The 19,166-nt window shown below is 42.0% G+C and overlaps 1 protein-coding gene across 1 annotated transcript in view; it reads right to left on the bottom strand.

The window, feature by feature from the left end:
• Positions 1-1,483: 1,483 nt before the first annotated feature.
• GLG1 (golgi glycoprotein 1) overlaps positions 1,484-19,166 on the bottom strand; it is an 85,586-nt gene continuing 67,903 nt past the window's right edge. Inside the window, exons 11-26 of the mRNA XM_075101775.1 lie at positions 17,890-18,043; positions 16,108-16,245; positions 15,190-15,276; positions 14,243-14,305; positions 13,451-13,564; positions 12,986-13,074; positions 11,989-12,106; positions 10,927-11,019; positions 10,268-10,405; positions 7,058-7,181; positions 6,581-6,723; positions 6,242-6,343; positions 5,491-5,598; positions 4,734-4,854; positions 2,785-2,891; positions 1,484-2,334 (exon numbers count right to left, since the gene is read on the bottom strand). Coding sequence (XP_074957876.1) covers positions 2,167-2,334; positions 2,785-2,891; positions 4,734-4,854; positions 5,491-5,598; positions 6,242-6,343; positions 6,581-6,723; positions 7,058-7,181; positions 10,268-10,405; positions 10,927-11,019; positions 11,989-12,106; positions 12,986-13,074; positions 13,451-13,564; positions 14,243-14,305; positions 15,190-15,276; positions 16,108-16,245; positions 17,890-18,043 — 1,867 coding nt within the window. The 3' untranslated portion in view covers positions 1,484-2,166. The remainder of the gene's footprint in view (positions 2,335-2,784; positions 2,892-4,733; positions 4,855-5,490; positions 5,599-6,241; positions 6,344-6,580; positions 6,724-7,057; positions 7,182-10,267; positions 10,406-10,926; positions 11,020-11,988; positions 12,107-12,985; positions 13,075-13,450; positions 13,565-14,242; positions 14,306-15,189; positions 15,277-16,107; positions 16,246-17,889; positions 18,044-19,166) is intronic.

Below are 19,166 nucleotides of genomic sequence, written 5' to 3'. Positions count from 1 at the left end.
AGCAGTAATTTCAGCACTCTGTCAAGTGAAACAACACAGACTTATAACTGCCAAACATCTGTGGTGTTATACACCTGTGCTACCTCAAGAGACATGATCGACTGTTCCCTCTTCTGCTCCACTTTACATTGTCAGAGGGCCAGTTAAGCTCTGTTGGCACCAGGGAAGAGGGGCTAAAGAAAGAATTAAGGCTTAATTTCTGTTCTAACCACTTAACTGGAATTCTACTATGCACTATTTCTCCATTGAACCTCCATTGCCTCAGACACATTCTCTACCACTTGTGTACATACTTTGATATAAAACCAGGAAGCGTTCGCAAAAGATTCACTAGCATAGCGGTATAGTTTTAGACTTACTAAGAGTTCGCTGTCCATCTTCAAAGTTATGTTTGCAAAAACCTTCAGCTCCAGCAAAAGCTCAAAGTATTTTGTACACCATTCTGTACATGCAGCATCATGAGAATCAGCTGGTCCACACTCCAAAGTGTCTCAAATCCACCTCCACTGTTCCTCTAGAGAACAATGCAGAGAACTGGAAGCGTCAGCTCTTACCTAGCAGCGCACTAAGTGTGAAAATAAAGTTATGGTTCAAGCATCAGCCTAAGTTGGACAGTTTTAGGCACATGATTTTTGCCACAGCACATGCAGATGAACACATCTAAAAGGCAAACAAAGTATATCCTACTGTACACACTGACTCTAGTGCAGTCACTTCTAGATACCACCAGCAAACTCACCGTTTCAGCCAAAGCACATGGCTTATGACCTCCACGCCTCCTTGTACTTGACGAACAAAGGTGATGGTAAGAAGGGGCCAATTACTGGTACAGCTTTTTTTAAAACATCTTATTTGGGCTCTGGGGTATGAGTATTATGTTCTGGGAGTGTAACTATATACAGTGTGAGTGCACACACTGACAGTAACAAATGTGAAAGCTAATTCACTTAAAGATCCAGATTTTTCTGCCTTTCATACAACACTCATCCTCCCATCCACCCCTGCTTGGCCTTCTGGACCAGCACCTGTATCCTACATCCCAGAAAACACCAGTTGCTATCCCTTATCAATTGTAGTTGCGGAAATTAAAAACACTCTCCAGTGCTACCATTCAAACCATTAAGACCCAAATAGGCCAGTTACAAACCACTGCACTAGCCCACAGGTAACCATTTTACAGATAAAGCATGTTGAGCCTTCAGTAGCTTTCTGCATTACTGACAAAGCACCATGTTGCCAGCGTGTCAATGCCATCTGTAGATAGTTAATTCAGAAGGATAACAGTTTTGCAGCAGAGAGGTAAAATAAAAGGAGTGTTAGAATTTTACTGCATCATCGCTAATGAAAAAGTTGACTGAGTAACTGATCAGGGTACTTAATGCCTGCTGAGAGCAGCACTGTACACTACTGACAGGCTCTACATGCCTTGCATCTACACTGTGCCTTTATTATACTGAAATACAAGTTGTACAGCTCACATGAGTATTTGATCCTGGTCAGTATTTTATTCTATCTTGAGAGTGGCAGAGGAAGAGAGGGAGGACACCTTTGCAGCCAAAAAATCTACAGTAACAAAAGCAGGATATTCACTAGAAGGTGACACCAGTGACTGGTGTCCTTCGGTTGTCCAAGACTGCTCTGAAGATGCTTTACATAAGATGAGCAAGATGTCCAAAACAAGGCCAACTCTGGTGTAAGATGCAATTTACCCTTTAATTTCCTGCCTCAATTTCACCCAGCCACAGAGGATGACTAGATTTCAGTATGAACCATTACCTAAATCATATAGTTGGTATGTCTTTCTTTAAAAATTTACTTTAAAACTGCTTTTACTTTAAAGCTGCAGGTCATATCAGTCTGATTTGGAAAGTGAAGGCAGTTCCAACAGTACAATAGACTTGTCTACAGGCAGGTAAACGAGAGTCTGCTAACAAAGGGGTAACAAAAGCTGCTGGCTGGGCTGCCAATGTTGCACACAAACTTTCATAGGATGAAGATGCTGTGGATGAGATCCAGGATGGGAAAACTGAGCCAACACCTGCTGCTGTTCTAATTTTTTTTTTTTTTTAATTCTCCTCTCACAAGAGGGGATGGGTAGACTATACAGAGGAGGGCTGTACAAAACTGGGCACTGGGCAGGCATTTCTTCAGCAGGCAATCCAGGCTCTACCTGTCCTTGAGCTCTCTTGTCACCCGCTTAGTGATGCGTCCACACATCAGGCCAATGAGGAAGAGTACACAGATGCCAACCGTGATTACAGACAGTATATAATTCTTGGACGGAGAGGTCATGACTTGCATGGCAAGGTCAGAAAAGCCTTCTGCTGGGGCAACCTGGAAGTGAGAAGGGAATAAATGAGCCAAGCTGCACTTTCCATACAAACTTTAGCCTTGGCATTTATGAGGTTTAGTCTCTGGTACTGCTATTGACTCCTGTCATAGTCAGGCTTGGCCTGAACCACAAACAAGTAGGCCTGCAATGATTCATCTGAAGGAACAGCTGCTCAGGAGGCAGCTTTGTAATATTGCCCCAGACCTTCTCTACAGGAGACCAGGCCCTGTGTGCGTAAAAGACAGTTTAATTCTGCACTGTTGAGGATACATCCCAGACACTGAGACAACAAGATATACAAGATCAGAAAAGGAGACCCCATTTTAATTTTTATGGGCCAAACTCAAAATCCTGAACTTTGGAGACAAGAATTTCATTACAGTTGAAGTACAAAACAAGGAAGTTGTTTACGGAGATCCTTTACATATTCATATTAACCATTACATATTCACCTTTGCAGCATAGCTCCACATTTCAATACGATCATTAAGGCGTTTCTTGCATTCAGGCTGCAACCTCACACGCTTATCTTCCAGAGCTTCCATTAAGCATGACATTTCTGTAATGCAAAGAAGATGGTGTTACAAAACAGAAACAGTGGCTTCAAGAACATGCTGTGGAAAGGCTGCTGGAAAGGGACGCTTCAATACTACTAAAGGCTGTTATATAGCTTTCTAAACAGACTAGCCAAGATTCATGATCAATATTGCATTTTGAAGTGCAAGGAATTTTGATTTCCAAGAAGAAATTACAGTGCATATCCCAAGATGTAATTCATGTGATTTACATGAGATTTTATAAAGTCTTATAAATTTGCATCTTCAGTGAGCTATACTCTAAATTCTGTACCACTACCCTTTAGAGAGAGTGAAGATCAAATTCAGCTCAGGAAAACACACAGTGTATCTCCTTAGGCTTCTTAGGAGTTTCTTTTGGTCAACAAAATGTTTTGGAAAGGTTTAACTTCCTGGGTTTTCACAGTCCTGTGCAAAGGAAATGGGATCACAATGTTCTGGGTGCCTACAGAGTGCTTTGGCTAATTCATAAGCTCTTTTATATGCTCATATGAGACACTTATAACATTTTATACTTATACTGCCTTACTTGAATAATGCCTAATTAGATGCTTTCTGCTTTGCAGTGAAGAGTTATTTTGTTCACAGCAAAAAGTCTGCACACTTTAAACTCCAGACTTTTTAAGCACAACTGTCAGTTCAAACACTGAGGCATATCCCTCTCTAAGCTACAGACTTGTGCATACCTTCAGTGCAAACATGTCAGAACACACATCCAAAGAATTATGACAAAACAGGAATAAATAAAGGATATCCAGAATTTCAGAAAAGCATTCAGTAACCAGCACGAAAGATAATGATCGGGGAAAATACTTGGCTGCTATTTTTAATGTCAGATAAACTCAGAAAGATGGCAAAGTTCAGCACTTTTTCCCCCACTACCTTCCCTTAAACAGCCATACATACTATACAGCTAGCTGACATAATAGCAGAAGAAAGTGCAAGAGTTTGACCTCAAACAGAAGAGTGGGTTAGGAAATACTTAAATAAATGACATTTCAAGTGGTCTGAACCTGACGAACTCAGTCTTAGGGGACTTGGAAGTGTTAATGAAGTCTCAAAGCCTTTCACTGCTATGTGAACTTAGAAAATACAGTAAAGATTACCTACCCTCTGTAATACTGAAAAAGAAAAAACTGGTATATTTAAGCAGAGAAGAAAGAGAGGATCAAAGGACTTCAGTTTAATTTTGTCTGTCAAAAATTCTGAAACAAAGAAGCCAGCCATGGACAAAGACTGACATAAAGAAAGAAGGACCAAGGGAATTAACTAAGAATGAATCTTGTGAAACCAAATTGATTTGCTTCTGTAAGAGAAGCAGCTTAGTTTCAGGGAAGCTTTTGAAGCAGTCTGATATAACACTGTCATAAGTAAGCTTAGGAGCTGCATCCTGTGTGAAGCTGATACAGGGTGGGAGATAAACCTCACTGAAAGATGAGTCCACATACTTTGGTCCATGTGTATTAAGACCTTGTTTTAAACAGGATTTAACTGAGAAGGGATTTTACAGAAGGGTTACAGATCCAGTATCACACATTATTGTCAGTAATCATATGAATAATGGAATATGAAATACACTCATTAAATTTGCAGATAAGGCTGCAAGGATATTATATCAGGTTTGAAGAACTGGTCCCACCTTGGACACATGGAAAGACTTCTTGACAGACATCATCTTGTGGCACCTACCACCTCTGCAGCCATTCACCTTCATTACCCAAAAAGGACTGGTGGAAAAATCTAGTACTTAAGACAAGCTGCATTCTGTTACCAGCATTAAGGCCTAGAGGACTGAGAGGTTATACAAGTAAAGCACAAGCACTTACGGCGTCCTCTCCCTGGTGGAATAGCAGCACAGTGGTGTTTGATGTCTAGGGCACAGGCCGTGTGGAGCACTGGGTCAACAAATATATCTGCTTTGCTTTCTTTCAGCATGTTGAGCACTTCCTGGGGAGAGGGAAGTTACAAGTACATCTCAAAAAAAGGGGAGCGAACAAAACTCATACTGCTTGATGTTGCTGAGAGGTGCATCATCTTTTTAAATCCAAAATCATGAGCAAACACCATGCTCCCTGGATGGGCTATGAATGCTGGTTTAGGCTGGATCAAATGTCCTGGTTTATAAGGGTTACAATAGATATGGTCATTAAAGTACCCACATTAATCTGAAATAAAAAGTCAATATGCCAAGGTTACTTCAGTAAGAACTGAAATAAGGTGCCATAGCTACAGGGACATCTCGCACAGCCCCTGACAATTGCCAGTGCCTAGGCCATACACAGCACTCAGGAAGCCTGCAATGGGAGACAGCAACCGAAAACAGATCAGTAGCCAGGAACTTTGGCAACTGTAATCAATAAAGGATTGAAGCCTGGAACTGAAAGGAAACATTGCCGACAATTTTCACTAGCAAACTGAAACTGAATTGAATCACTGCAGGCCAGAACTGAGATGTGTAAGGAAATTTGCAGAGCTCTGGCTTCATACTAGCTAGAACATGGCCTGGGCTGTGATCTGGAAAAAATAACCAGCTTCTGCAGGTATGGGATGCCTTTTAGACCACATTAAATTTATTTTCTTTACCTTCTTGCACATTTCAGTTTTTATTTTCAATAGGTTCACTTTCAGACATTCTTCCACCTGCCCAGTCTGCTCTTGAGCTGCTGCTTCCTCCGCACACAAGCTGGAAATCTGTTTTGAAAAATGTATTTGAACATAAAGTAGTTCACAACAATTATTCTGCACATTTATCTCTCAATACATTAGTTCATCACAGGGTGCAGCTAGAGAACACACGATGATACACATTCCCCTCCCAAATTCCCAGAGCCAAATGCAGCCTGGCTCATGCAATATGCATACCCATTGAAACCCAACAGCAAGAAGTCAATATTACCGTACTGAGAGGAAAGCAGGGAGGAAAACAGCATAGAAACAGACAAGATATAAAATAAGAAGTACTTGAGACATGGCTGATTCAGCTATCAAAAGTGAAAGCTCAAAATCTGACTGTATTCCAGTTAAGGTGGTTGACAAGACCAGAGAACTAGCACACTTTTTTCCCCTCAACAGAAAAGCAGTATTTTTCTCATACTCACTAGTACTGATGAGATCCCAGATAAAAAAAAAAACCACAACTGTCTATTATCACTACCCAGGAAACTGATTCTTGCACACCGGACAAGACTCACAAGACAGAACCTGACTAGCTCAAAGCAGTTGAAAGGGGGTTTTGTTTTAGTTCTCAGGATAGTTCATGTTTTAAGAAACAAAAATCTGTTTCATGAAGGGAGGTTTCATTGTGAAAATGTAGCTGCTCAGCTACTTCTCCTACCTCTTCAGAACAGTGCATCTGAAGTTGGGGATCCAGCCGATAATCAAGAGCCGATTCCTGGATTATCACTCGAATTTGGTCCTCGCAGTCTGGAGAGAGACGCTATTAAGCGGAAAAAGTCATTAACCCACTCAATGACCTTTATTTTCATAAATCAATCGCCTTGCATTTTAACCTGTGTATTCTGTAATACTTGTACAGGAGCATAAAAGCTCATTTGCATACTGTCTGTTATGTGCATTGAACACACCACAGGCCCAAGGTTGATTTGTTATTCAATGACTGCTGCTCAGCATAATCCTGCGCAGTTTCTCATTTGCATGCACCAGCTCTACTCACCTGGTCTGCATATTTCAGCTTCAGACATGAGATGACTTGTCCTTCCAACTCTGTATCATCCTTGGCCCTATTCAGGATATTTTGGCAGAATTTTGGTATGTCTGCTTTGCACGCCTTCCTGAGCACTGGATTTAAGCGGTAATCTATCCAGGAAAGATGACAGAACTTCATTAAAATACACATCTCTTCAGATCACAGAACATAACACTCAAATCTGACAGAAATTTCCTGGATGACATTGTACCACCAACGAATTTAATTCGGGGGGAAAACAGTGTTTTTTTCACAACAGAATTTTAACTTCAGGAATAAAGTGGATCCAATAGTGCATGCTGACTCTCAAGAACTTGACTGAATGAAGTCAGTGTGTGCATTGACAACCACGAAGGAGAATAAGACAAAGCGAATGTTTTTTCAGCCATGCAGACCATTCAACAGCTCAGACAGAGAAGTTAAGTTCTTTTCAGAAAAGGATACCTGTGTTCTGTGTAATCTGGCGCTTGGTAATCATTTGCTTGCATTTAGGATCCATCACTTCACTGTTCTTGTTTTGTTTCAAACACTGCAACATATTTTTTGAGTCTGCCTCTGGACAAAACCGCTACAAAAAAACCCCAAAACCACAAGTTTCAACTCTAAGCACTTGAAAAAAACCACCCAATTATATTCATGGAGGAGAATAACTACCTACCCAACCCAAGAGATATACAGACACACTCTCTAGCCCCAATACCTCCTACTAAAAAGAACAGTGCTACTCTCTAAATTGCCTATGGGCACAAATATCTTCACTTATGGAGTGAGCACTGAGCTGTACAGCCTTGACTGGCTTCTAGGCACCAGCTTGTGTTGGCAGTACCAAAAGCCATTTGCCTTTATTTTCTACTCTTAAGTTACAGCACACTTGGCATGAAATACCCACCAAATTAGATCTCATACCCAAATACTTTCGATCCCCTTTATTTCAGAAACTAAAAGGGGAATCTTAACTCTACACACATACTGCTGTTCAGCATAAATGCTGTCTGGACAAAGTGAAAGGTAAAGAAGTCATTAGTAATGCTTCGGACAAAGTAAGACGATACAGAGTGAAAAAGCAGAGAACAGCTCACTGATACTCATTTGCCCATTCTTGTCCTGAATTAGTCAAAAATGAGCCATCTTACCCAAAATTCAGACCAAGGTACTTATTCCTTTTGGTAGAAACTAAGTCTGTGGGTGTAAGATAAGGTTGTTGCATTTTCTAATCCTCACTGTTTTGGTGAGATTACAGGTCTTTTTTTAAAAGCATGAGTCTTGTACCGGAAAGTGATAAATTCTCAAGATGTTCTGCTTTGGCCACAATATGGACTCAGGGTATTGCATACAGACCACACATATTAGTGATTCAGGGCTTGCAATTCTAGCTACTATGCAAGAGTGTCTAGTATTCACATTTACTGCTGCTTTCCATGCAATACCAACTTTAAGCCAGCATTTCTAAGTTTTGCATGATTTTGCCAGCTCTATCAGTTTGATGAAAGCCTGCATGCACCAGGTCAGCAGTGAACTGAAGATGTCAACTCTTCTCTGTAGTCGTAACTCCTTCACCTTTGCTAAAAGCCAATCCAAATCCAAACAAACTGGATGAAAACTGTATCAGAAGCCTCAGCACAGACTTCCTCCTCAATTCTGATGGCGGATCTCCCTCGTTTGTTGGATGCAGAAGTTAACCTTGCCATGAAAGATGAGGAGACGGCTGAGGTACTTAATTCTTTCTTTGCCTCAGTCTTTAATAGTCAGACTGGTCATCCTCAGGGTTGTCAGGCCCCTGGGCTGGGAAATGGAGCTAGTATGCAGAATGAAGTCCCAGTTGTTGAAGAGGTGGCAGTCACCGACCCGCTCCTTCACCTCGATGTTCACAAGTCCATGGGGCCGGATGGGATCCACCCAAGGATAATGAGGGAGCTGGCAGAGGAGCTCGCCAAGCCACTCTCCATCATTTATCAGCAGTCATGGTCAAGTGGGGAGGTCCCAGATGACTGGAAACTAGTGAATGTGACGCCCATCTACAAGAATGGTCGGAAGGAGGATCTCGGGAACTACAGGCCTGTCAGCCTGACCTCGGTGCTGGGAAAGGTCATGGAGCAGATCATCTTGAATGCCATTATGTAGCACATACAGGACAACCAGGGGATCGGGCTCAGCCAGCATGGGTTTATGAAAGGGAAGTCCTGCCTCACTAACCTGGTCTCCTTCTATGATAAGGTGACCCGCTTAGTGGATGAGGGGAAGGCTGTGGACGTTGTCTACTTGGACTTCAGTAAGGCCTTTGACACTGTCTCCCACAGCATTCTCCTGGAGAAGCTGGCTGCTCACAGCTTGGACAAGTGCACTCTGCACTGGGTTAAAAACTAGCTGGATGGCCAAGCCCAGAAAGTCGTGATGGAGTCAAATCCAGTTGGCGGCCAGTCATGAGTGGTGTTCCCCAGGGCTCAGTGTTGGGACTGGTCCTGTTCAATATCTTCACTGATGATCTGGATGAGAGGATTGAGTGCACCCTCAGCAAGTTTGCAGATGACACCAAGCTGGGTGGAAGTGTCGATCTGCTGGAGGGCAGGAAGGCCCTACAGAGGAACCTGGACAGGCTGGATTGTTGGGCCGGAGTCTTGTTGAATCTTATACCATTGGCTAAGTGCCAGGTCCTGTACTTGGGTCACAACAACCCCATGCAACGCTACAGGCTTGGGGAGGAGTGGCTGGAGAGCTACCTGGTGGAAAAGGACCTGGGCACGTTGGTTGACAGCTGGCTGAACATGAGCCAGCAGTGTGCTCAGGTGGCCAAGAAGGCCAATGGCATCCTGGCTTGTATCAGGAACAGTGTGGCCAGCAGGAGCAGGGAGGTGGTAGCGCCCCTGTACTCAGCACTGGTGAGGCCGCACCTCAAGCACTGTGTGCAGTTTTGAGCCCCCTCACTTCAAGAATAACATTGAGGTGGTGGAGCATGTCCAAAGAAGGGCGGCAAAGTTGGTGAAGGGTCTAGAGAACAAGTCTTATGAGGAGTGGCTGAGGAAGCTGGGGTTGTTTAGCCTGGAGAAGAAGAGGCTGAGGGGAGTCCTTATCACTCTCTACAACTACCTGAAAGGAGGTTGTAGCGAGGCGGGGGTCGGTCTCTTCTCCCTAGTAACAAGCAATAGGACGAGAGGAAATGGCCTCAAGCTGTGCCAGGGGAAGTTTAGATAGGATGTTAGGAAAAACTTCTTCACCAAAAGGGTTGTCAGACATTGGAACAGGCTGCTCAGGGAGGTGGTGGAGTCTCCATCCCTGGAGGTATTTAAAAGAAGGGTAGATGTGGTGCTTGAGGATATGGTTTAGTGGTGGACTTGGCAGTGATAGGTTAGTGGTTGGACTTGATGATCTTAAGGGTCTTTTCCAACCTTAACGATTCTATGATTCTATGGTTCATTTGGGAAAAATTTATTAGTGCACAGGTTTTGATAACGTATTTAGAGGAAGTAAAGTTGAAACAGAAAAGCCCTGAAGAAACCTCAGACTGATTTACAGTTAAGAAACTGATTACTTTGCAAAAAAGTAATCATACCTCTGAAACAACACAGCAGTCTTGTAACAAGCCTTTATGGGAAGCTCAAAACCAACAGAACTCTTATACCCCAACGTCACCCTCTTAAATCAGCCCTCTACCATTACCTTGATCATCTGCTTGCAGACTCTCATGAGCGTGTAGTCCAGTTCTGGGTCCATCATCTCTGTCTCCTGTAGTTTAAACACCTTCTGGTGGCACCGGGTACTCAACTGCTTCTTGATTTCTTTCAGGCATTCAATCATCTACAACACAGTATTATTACAACCACAACAACTTCGATATGATTCTGTTACTTGCTGCCTAAAACACAGAGCTACATGTTCCCCTAACAGCTATCTTCACCTGATTGGTGTAGTTAAGCTCCCAACGCCTAGATTTTATAAAAGTTATCAGTGCTGATTTCCTGGACTTGCTTTAAGCTCATCTTTTCTTAAAGATTTAATGAGACTTACACCAAAACCCCAAACCTCCTCTTGCAGATGTTACACCTAAGAAACCTTTAGCAACATTTGCAGTAAGCAGCTGCTAATAGCTTAAAACTAGCATTACCTGAAGAACAAACTGCTCATGGCATTGCATTCACCCAGTATTAGTGCTTGTGAACCAGTGGGGCAGGGGAGAAACAATGCTCTAAAATACTAATGGAAGATTTCAGTGGTATCAAAATGAAAATCTAATGCTGCACTCACAGGGGCAAAAGTGTTCTTAAAAGGTTTTCTGAAGGGGAAGTACAAATTAAACAAATATTAATAAAATCCATTACCTGAGCATTGCCATAGGGCACGTTTTGGCAGTAATTCTTGATGTCACTTTTACAAGCCTCATACAGTTCTGGTTCAAGTCTGATATCCTCAGTCTGCAGGATAAATTGCAACATGAGCTTTTAAGTAGGACTCTAAAGACTATCTTACTTTGTTAATAGATTAACTGGAGCCCTCTACTCAGAAAAAGCAAGCACCTCTCACAACTCTCAGGTCAGTTTCCTTGACTTTAAGGGTCTTGGGTGTGAGAAGTGGTGTTAGCAGGAAATCAACTTTGCAAATCCATGCAGCGGATCAGTTGGCTTTTTACACTGAAGAAAGAGTTTTAACCAAATTTTAGAGCTTGCAAGTTCTTTCCACTGCTCCTCCTATAAGGGCATAGACAAATGTCCAAGACAGCCAAAACATTTTGATGTCAAAGCTAAAGGACATATTAATAACCATTCATCTATTGGGTCATCTGGAGAACGTGAATGAAGTTTCCTGCTTTTAGCAATGCCCAGCATTTGAGTCCTTCCATACAAAGGAAAGAGTGCTGCATCTTCTGATATGAGCCTACTTAAGGTGAAGCTTTAACACTCAAACAATATCTACTGGACAAAGACCTCACGAATTTATTGCTGCAAGCACTGCAGCAGGAAGCTGAGAGGCAGCCTTGCCTACCAAACAAATACTACTCTTATTTATCCACTGAGCAACTTAGAGCAGCTGGAGTGAAGTTGCTTTATCTGTGCTTCCTTCCTCAGCCTGTAAAATGAAGCTTTTATTCTCTCCTAGAGGACTTTAAGGACATCAGCATGTGTAGCACATTGCTACCTAACACTAAATATAGTAACTTCTAGCTGAAATTCCAATGACCATTTAGCTTGCTTTAGCCTTCAGGAGACTATATTTAAGGCATTAAAGTAGACAATCATTACTTTCACTGTGAAGGGCAATCGAGCCTTGTGTTTTAAGAAGAGTGGAAAAATAAATTAGATACATCCCCAGGGTGGACAAACCAGGAAGCTTTAATTCAAGACCTCACTAGAGGAGTGGGCAGATCAAGAGTTTTACACATTTACCATCTCTAGCTCCTCAACACGCAGCTGTTTGCGGCACTTCAGAGAGACCCTATGCTCCTTGGCATCCTGCAAAGTATCATTGCGCACAGTTGTGCTCAGACAGATCACTACATCCACCCTGCAGAAAAGAAAACAGCTTTTAACTCATATACTCTTCGCTTAGACCAGCCAAGATTCTCTGTGGTGATCCAACACCAAACTGACCCCAAGAATCCAAACACAACTTAAAGTCCTTGTGCATCTATGCTTACTTGTAGCCTGGGTACAGCCCCAAGTAGAGTAACTGGATCACAATTAAAACTGAAATCTGATGCTGTCTAAGTGGAGTCTAGATCAGCAGGCAGGAGGATACTCAAAATCCCACCACACCCCTGCCCAGCGAGACCTCTGCTCTTTGGTCATGTGAGCACTTTAGAAAAGCCTTACTTAATCTCAGAAATAGATGAAGGTGAATACCTACATGGCATTGCAAACAGTCCTTTTGCATTATGGGAAGGGCATTTGTACCATAAAATGCAGAGAGTCTTGCTATCCATGAACAGGATTGACCTTGTGGGTAATTTAGCTTTACATCATTGCAATAGGCCATTAAAAAACCTTTATACTGAAATGAATGAATGAGCTAAAACAAGTGGGATATTTTCCCTTCCCAGATCAGCAACTGGAACAATAGTAGCCTACATCTTAGAAGACAATCAATCTAGCAAGGATATAAAACATCCTGGAACATGCAGTCCACTAATTGTAATCATTAGCTATTTTCACAGCAAGAAAAATAACGAGGACAGGCTTGCATGCAAGAGTAAAACAGAAGTAATTTTAAAGGAGGCAAGCAATGCCTCTACCTTAAGCATCTGCAGGATGCAGTCACTAACAGAAAACACAAATCAATCAGCCTTTACAGGAAGTTCAGCATCTTCTGTCCTATCATGAAATATCCTACAACTTTATTACACATTTGTACAATCAGATTGCTGTTTGGTCAGGTGCTACATACTTTTTTTTGATGTTGGGGCAAAGTTTTAGTACATCCTCCTTGCAAGCCATTTTAAACTTGTATGAGAACCTAAAATCTTTCATTTGAACCTGGAAGAAAAATGAGGAAAACACTTTGGTCACCTGGAGGAGAAAAAAAAAACAGTGATGCCCAAAAAACCACTTGTTGAATCAAATGCTTTTGTCCACAACTTACTAACATGGGAGCAAGAGAGATGTTGCACTGCTGAAGCAGCTCAGACCCTATCTACCACGTGCCAGCGAAGGAGGATCTCAAAATAAATCATGTCTATAAGTGACCATTTATGACCAGGCATGCAAGTATAACTGAATTCACGAGCGCACTTTTAAATACAGTGGGAAATCAATCTCAAAGAAGGAGAGCTTTCATAATTAGCTAACTCCTGTCAACATCCTCAACGAACAGAACAAGCTTCCACTGATAGCAGAGAAAAGTGCTGCTTACCAGCTGGAAATGAGTAACTCCAATTGCACATTTTTCATTCATTTCCTTCTGGTGTTTGTTCTGTATTAGACATTCCATCAGGTCCCCAGAATCAATCTGGTTATCTGCAACCTCCTGAAGAAGAGATGAAGGGCTTAAAAATAAGCTACTCTTACATGATTTTTATGCTCCTTTAGCCCACTGTGACCAGGAAATAATGGAACTTGCAGTGCCACTCTATTGTGAGCTCACACTACCATTAACTGATCACCTGAGTGTTGTACAGAACAACTATTTATAAATGCAGTTCAGAAAAGAATCATCTCAGGCACATGTACACTTCAGACTCAGGAGAATATACTGCAGAGACTCAGTGCTTACATGAAGTATTACAGCTAGGTGCCTCCGTTGCTATTTAACTACTCAATCCTAGAGCAATGCAAGAAGTTATTTCAGCAATGCTGAGCAGCTGCACAGAGTGGAGTGGTTAGACACACTGCTTGCAGGCAAGGAGAAAAGAAAAAGTTTACTTTTTAACACACTGTAAAGAGATTTTTCCAATTACAGGGCAATTTTCTTCTTCAAACTCTAGCTTTTATGCTAGGGCTCTGACAACAGCAGAAGTACTAGATGGAACTATGAATTTTTGGTTTAGGGCGTTGTTTTTTTTAATGAAAGACTTTTGTAACTGCTTATGCCTGATTTTACTTTTGAAGTGTAGCAAGTACACCAAGGACTAATACTAAAAACCTCTAACCGTTCCACACAGTGTTTTTTTCCCTGAAAATATTTACTCTATTAAGGAGTACTCACATGACAGAACGTCTGGATAATGGGCTCACATGCTCTCATCAGCAAGGCTTCAATTTGAATGTCCTGCAGAAAACATGCAATATTTTATTTTCACAGTGAATGGTCAAGAAAGAAGTGTCGGAAAAAAAACCCTGTGATAATTTAAACTCAGCTAGGTTTACAAGGTTTTGAAAGATGCAATCTAGACAGCTTTGCCCTTCAGTTCTGGAAACCCGAGGGTTCGTTATTGCCAGCAACGTGGCAAATGCAAGACAAGCCTTCCAGAGCCATGCCTCCACAGAGACCCATTGCTTAGATAATTCAGCTAATCTCCTCTGAACTGGATGCTACAGCACTAGAAATCACCTTACACCTAGGCAGGAGTTAAAGATTAATGATAGTTCTGAGGAAGCTATTTTGTAACCACTGGAAGAAAGCTTTCCCTAGGGCACAATGTGAATGAAGAGATACGGGGAACTGTTTGGGGCAAGATAGTCAAACATACCGCTTCATAAAATAAGTAAAGCTGCTGACCTCACTGAAAAATCTCTAATGATGCACCTGGCAGTAACTTCTTGCAAAATTTTTGGGACAGGGAGGGACATTGCAATATGGTACTCAAAACTGCTTGCAAGCAATACCAAAATAGGAAGTCCTGTGACATATCTTGACTTGTTCTAAAGGTGACTGGGATACCTGTGCAAATAATGTTAGCTTCAGTACCATAACTGTTTTTAAGCAGGAGAAATGTCATCACCCGCCTAAAATCCTGAACCACTGTTCAATTCTCTTCCTTGAGAACCCCACATGAACACTTACATTGCATGGGGTAAAATGGATGGTCTCTGCTTGATTCCAGAGAGCTGCATTTCTGCAGCTGTTCTAACCTCACTTTCTCCACCACTGTCGAAGTGACATGCTTAGACATGCTCAACTCTTCCCTCTATCCCAGGCTAAAAACCCCTCACCTCTGACTCCAGCTCAGTGAGGTTTCCCACTATGTCTCTGCAATCAGACACCAAGTCATCAAGATGGTCCTGAAGGCATTCCAGCTCCTATAAAAACAGACATTTTAGTGTGTGAACCAAGAACCCAGGTTAAAAATTTGGGCCTGAAATATTCCAAAACACATAAAACTGCTCTCCTCTTTGTAATGTCCTAACTCTCATTTAATCCCACCCCTCTTCTGGCACTCCCAGAATACATATACATAGTAGTGGTTGAGAAAGTCTAGGATGTTACCACTTGTTCTCAAAAGCTGCACGACATGTTTTTACTTCTGGAATATCACATATAATTTTCTCTTTGCATGGCTGTAATGAGATGCTAATTACCCAAACTACAACCTATGATAGAAACTTCAAAAAGACAGTGGTGTATGCTCTACCGCATCTGCTGTAGAATGGCCCCTCCCTCACAGCTATGCTAAGGCACAGGAATTTAACATAAACGTACTCTCTGAAACTTTGTTAAGTAGCAGCAGATGTTAGTTCAGTTCTGTATAAACACAGGAAGCATGTCGGCATTTGCCAAATGGAAATCGGATAAAGTTTATGTGGGAAGTGCCAAGCTTGTAATGGAATATTACAAATAAGAGTCAGGGTGGGGTGGGATTGCTTGATTAAAGTCTTTCTTGTTAATGATCCCCTTCCCCCTTCTCATTCCACAACACATTTGAACCTACTGAAGCCATGCAGTAGGTGCAAAGCTTCTTTGTATCCCCTCTGTTTCTCAGTCTAGTGTAGATTGTGTTTCAAAATGCACACGTTTTTAATATATTCTTGGCTATAGAGACAGCTAACAACAAGATGTCCCTTTAACGCCCTTCTGCCCTCCCCACCCCTCCCGCTTTGCAAATGAAGTAGCAGTGTTACTGTGTACAGTACCTGCCCTGTCTCTGTTTTTTCACTGCACCACTTCCCTAAGTCAATCATGCACTTGTCCTGGAGGGCTGGGTCCAGCTTCACATCCATGGCACGCTGATGGAGGATTCGCTGGACCTCTGCTCTGCACTCTCGTGATAGCTGCAAAGAGAGCAAAGAGCATTTAGCATATAGGGTCTCTAAATCCATACAATGCAAGCAACTTGCTGTCAGGTGAAGCACTGAGAGGGACCACAAATGCCATCAGCAACCCCAGAAAGTACAGAACAAGTCCTGTACTGCTCAGCACAAGCCTGCTGGGACCCCCACCAGTGACCCAGACTCCAGAAGAGTTTGGAGCCTAGTCATTTAGTTTGGAGGGAGGCACTGTTCATTCCACTAAAATAGATTTTACATCCTTAAACCTTTACTTTTAAAGTGAGATGTCAAGGCAGGTCCCTAGATTATCTGTTGCACTGTCCCCTTCATTCAAAGCTACAGTCTGCTTCTGGAGATGTCAAAATAGCTCATGCCCTTAATACCAAAAGAGAAGCCCAGAATGAGGCAATGAAGTCCAGCTGCAATTTCTTCTCAGCAGCCCCCACTGCAGCACATCAAAGCCCAGACTGAGGAAGACACAAACTGTAGAAAATGCAGGGTACTACAGACCTAAAATGCACCTGTCAAAGCTTAGAACTCCATACATTTAAAAATCCAAACCACTGGGTGTTACCTAGCACTTTGTGGACAGCACTGGAAAAAAGTATAGATCTAACCTCTGATGAGTTTACTTTCAAACACCAAATCTCAAAATGACAGCTGCTCCCTTAGTCTACTTTCCACAAGAAAAATACATCTAGAAGCCTCTTCTCTCTCTGATAGATTATTTGCAGGGTGGCTATTGATTTCTTTGGTTAGCACTAATATAAAATGGAATTAAAAAGTCTTAACTCAGTGGACTAAGAAACTGCATTAAAATAAATTATTCCTAAAAGAGAGATGCTTTCAATCAATACTTGACCTCTGCCTCAAAAGACCTTTTAAATCAAGCTGTAGAATTAATGTTTTAAGTCAGGCCACTGTGTAAACCCACCAACTCCCAGGGACTGCGTACACTACAGTGCCAAAAGAGATGGAACCGAGTACCCAGGGTGTGCCTAGGTAAAGGCACGAGGGGGCAGCAAACTTGAGAGTAGCTCTGAACCAAACAGATGTGATTATGGTGGATCTCTAGATTGCAGGGCAGCAAGTCAGATCCCTACTGTCTTCTGTAAAGGCAGCATAAGCACATTTGCCTGTACAGTGTACTCCAAAGAACTGCAAGGGTGCTTTATACCAGTAGGAAGAATTTAATCGGGTATAATTTTGAAATTGTACTCAAATCAAAACTTAATTAGAAACAGCCAAGGAAAAATGGGCTTAGAACTTTTTTGCATAAAACCAATTTTGCAGCTACAGCAGCTATCTACAAGGAATCACATTCTTCTTTGGAAAGACAAGGGGGAGGGACTTGCACTGCCATCTATACAGACACACCTAAGTTACTGTCAGCACAGAGTTCCCCCTGCAGGCAATTGTCACATCTTGATGTGGCTATTTTGCCTTACCAGAACAACATAGACCTTCAAGGCACACTTGAGGAAGAGTTGGACGTCCAAAGCAGTCCAAGTGCTACCTATCGTAAATGCTTTTAAGTAGCTTTTACGAGTTCTTGCAGTTTTAACACAGTGTGTCCAACTCCCAGATGTACATGCAACCCTTCTATCACAGATCAAAGAGCAGTAGAAGTTGCACTCTAGCTCTTACCCTCCTTCCTTGCTCCTCTGTGCGGTAGGCATGCCTGTACAAGCAGGAGAAAACAGCCCCTGGAGGCATCAGCTCACTGGTCTCATTCCAGCCATGGGTATGGCAGAGTCGGGAGGCATCTCCCTGACACTTGCGGTAAAGAACTGTATCCAATCTGCAAACAGAAAGAAGTTATCACTAGCACTTCACTCAAGCCTTTACATTTTTCATATTTTGAAATGCTTGAGGCAGAAAAATCTACTTCAAGTTTCATACACCACCATATCACTTGGCAGTGGTGTCTAACCCACTGAACCAACAGGTGACAAAACACCTGTCACCATATTTGGAATCAAGTCCCTATTCTTGCAAAAATACACTAAGATCTTTAATTCCAGATTAAATCTTCAATGCTTCTTGAAGTGCCTCCCATTCTTTTCTGCAGCATGCCACCCAATGCTGACACATGAGTAAAGAAGTCATCTCCCTGATGTCCTAAAGCAGCAGAAAGGCAGATACATACCATGCTTTGCTTGTATAATACCTTACATGTACTTTGTACTGCTGCCATTTTTAAATGCCAGTTCCATAAAAATCTGAGTTAGATTAATTATTGTCTGCTCTGGATTTGTGCTAACTGAAGACTCAACATTCCTTGCTTTTGCATACAAGAAAACTGCAGGTGCAGATCTCTTAAGATGACATCTAATTACATTAAAGCTAAGTGAGATATTGCCAGCTTTCCAAAATGGAAGCTTCAGATTTCTACAACACTTTAGAAGGCAAACATCAAGTGAGATCAGTGGACACAATTATATAGATAAAGACAAAAAGTAGTAAGAAAACCATTTCTACTCCGTGTGTCTGTGCTAGATGCACAGTTAATACATCAGTTTTTATAAGCCAGTTCTAGGAGGCAGTGGTTAAACAAGAAAGATGAGCTAAAGTTGCCTATACTGCAATATGAATTAGAATTATCTTTACTCCCAGAAAAATGCAAATACTCAGTCTTCCTCCTTCCAATCACTTAAGTTTGGCTCAAGCAATGAATTACCTGCTGGAAACATAGCAGAGGCAGGAAAACCAGTAATGAGGGGAAACAGGAAGAGGAGAAAAAACAACCTAGAGTATTCTTGTCTGGCTATGGAGACAGTTATCAAGATGACTAAATAAACAGCCACTAAGCCCTGTACTCTTTGGCCCTTGAAGTCCTGTCTATTTTAAAAGCAGAAGGTTCACAGAGCATGTCAGCTCTTAATTACTAGCAATGCTGCCCATAGATACAGCTGTAAGTCAGA

The sequence above is a fragment of the Phalacrocorax aristotelis genome, chromosome 8, assembly GCF_949628215.1.
Source record: "Phalacrocorax aristotelis chromosome 8, bGulAri2.1, whole genome shotgun sequence".
NCBI lineage: Eukaryota > Metazoa > Chordata > Aves > Suliformes > Phalacrocoracidae > Phalacrocorax > Phalacrocorax aristotelis.
Note: the sequence above shows the minus strand (reverse complement) of the source record. Positions and strands in the feature narration are given on the sequence as shown.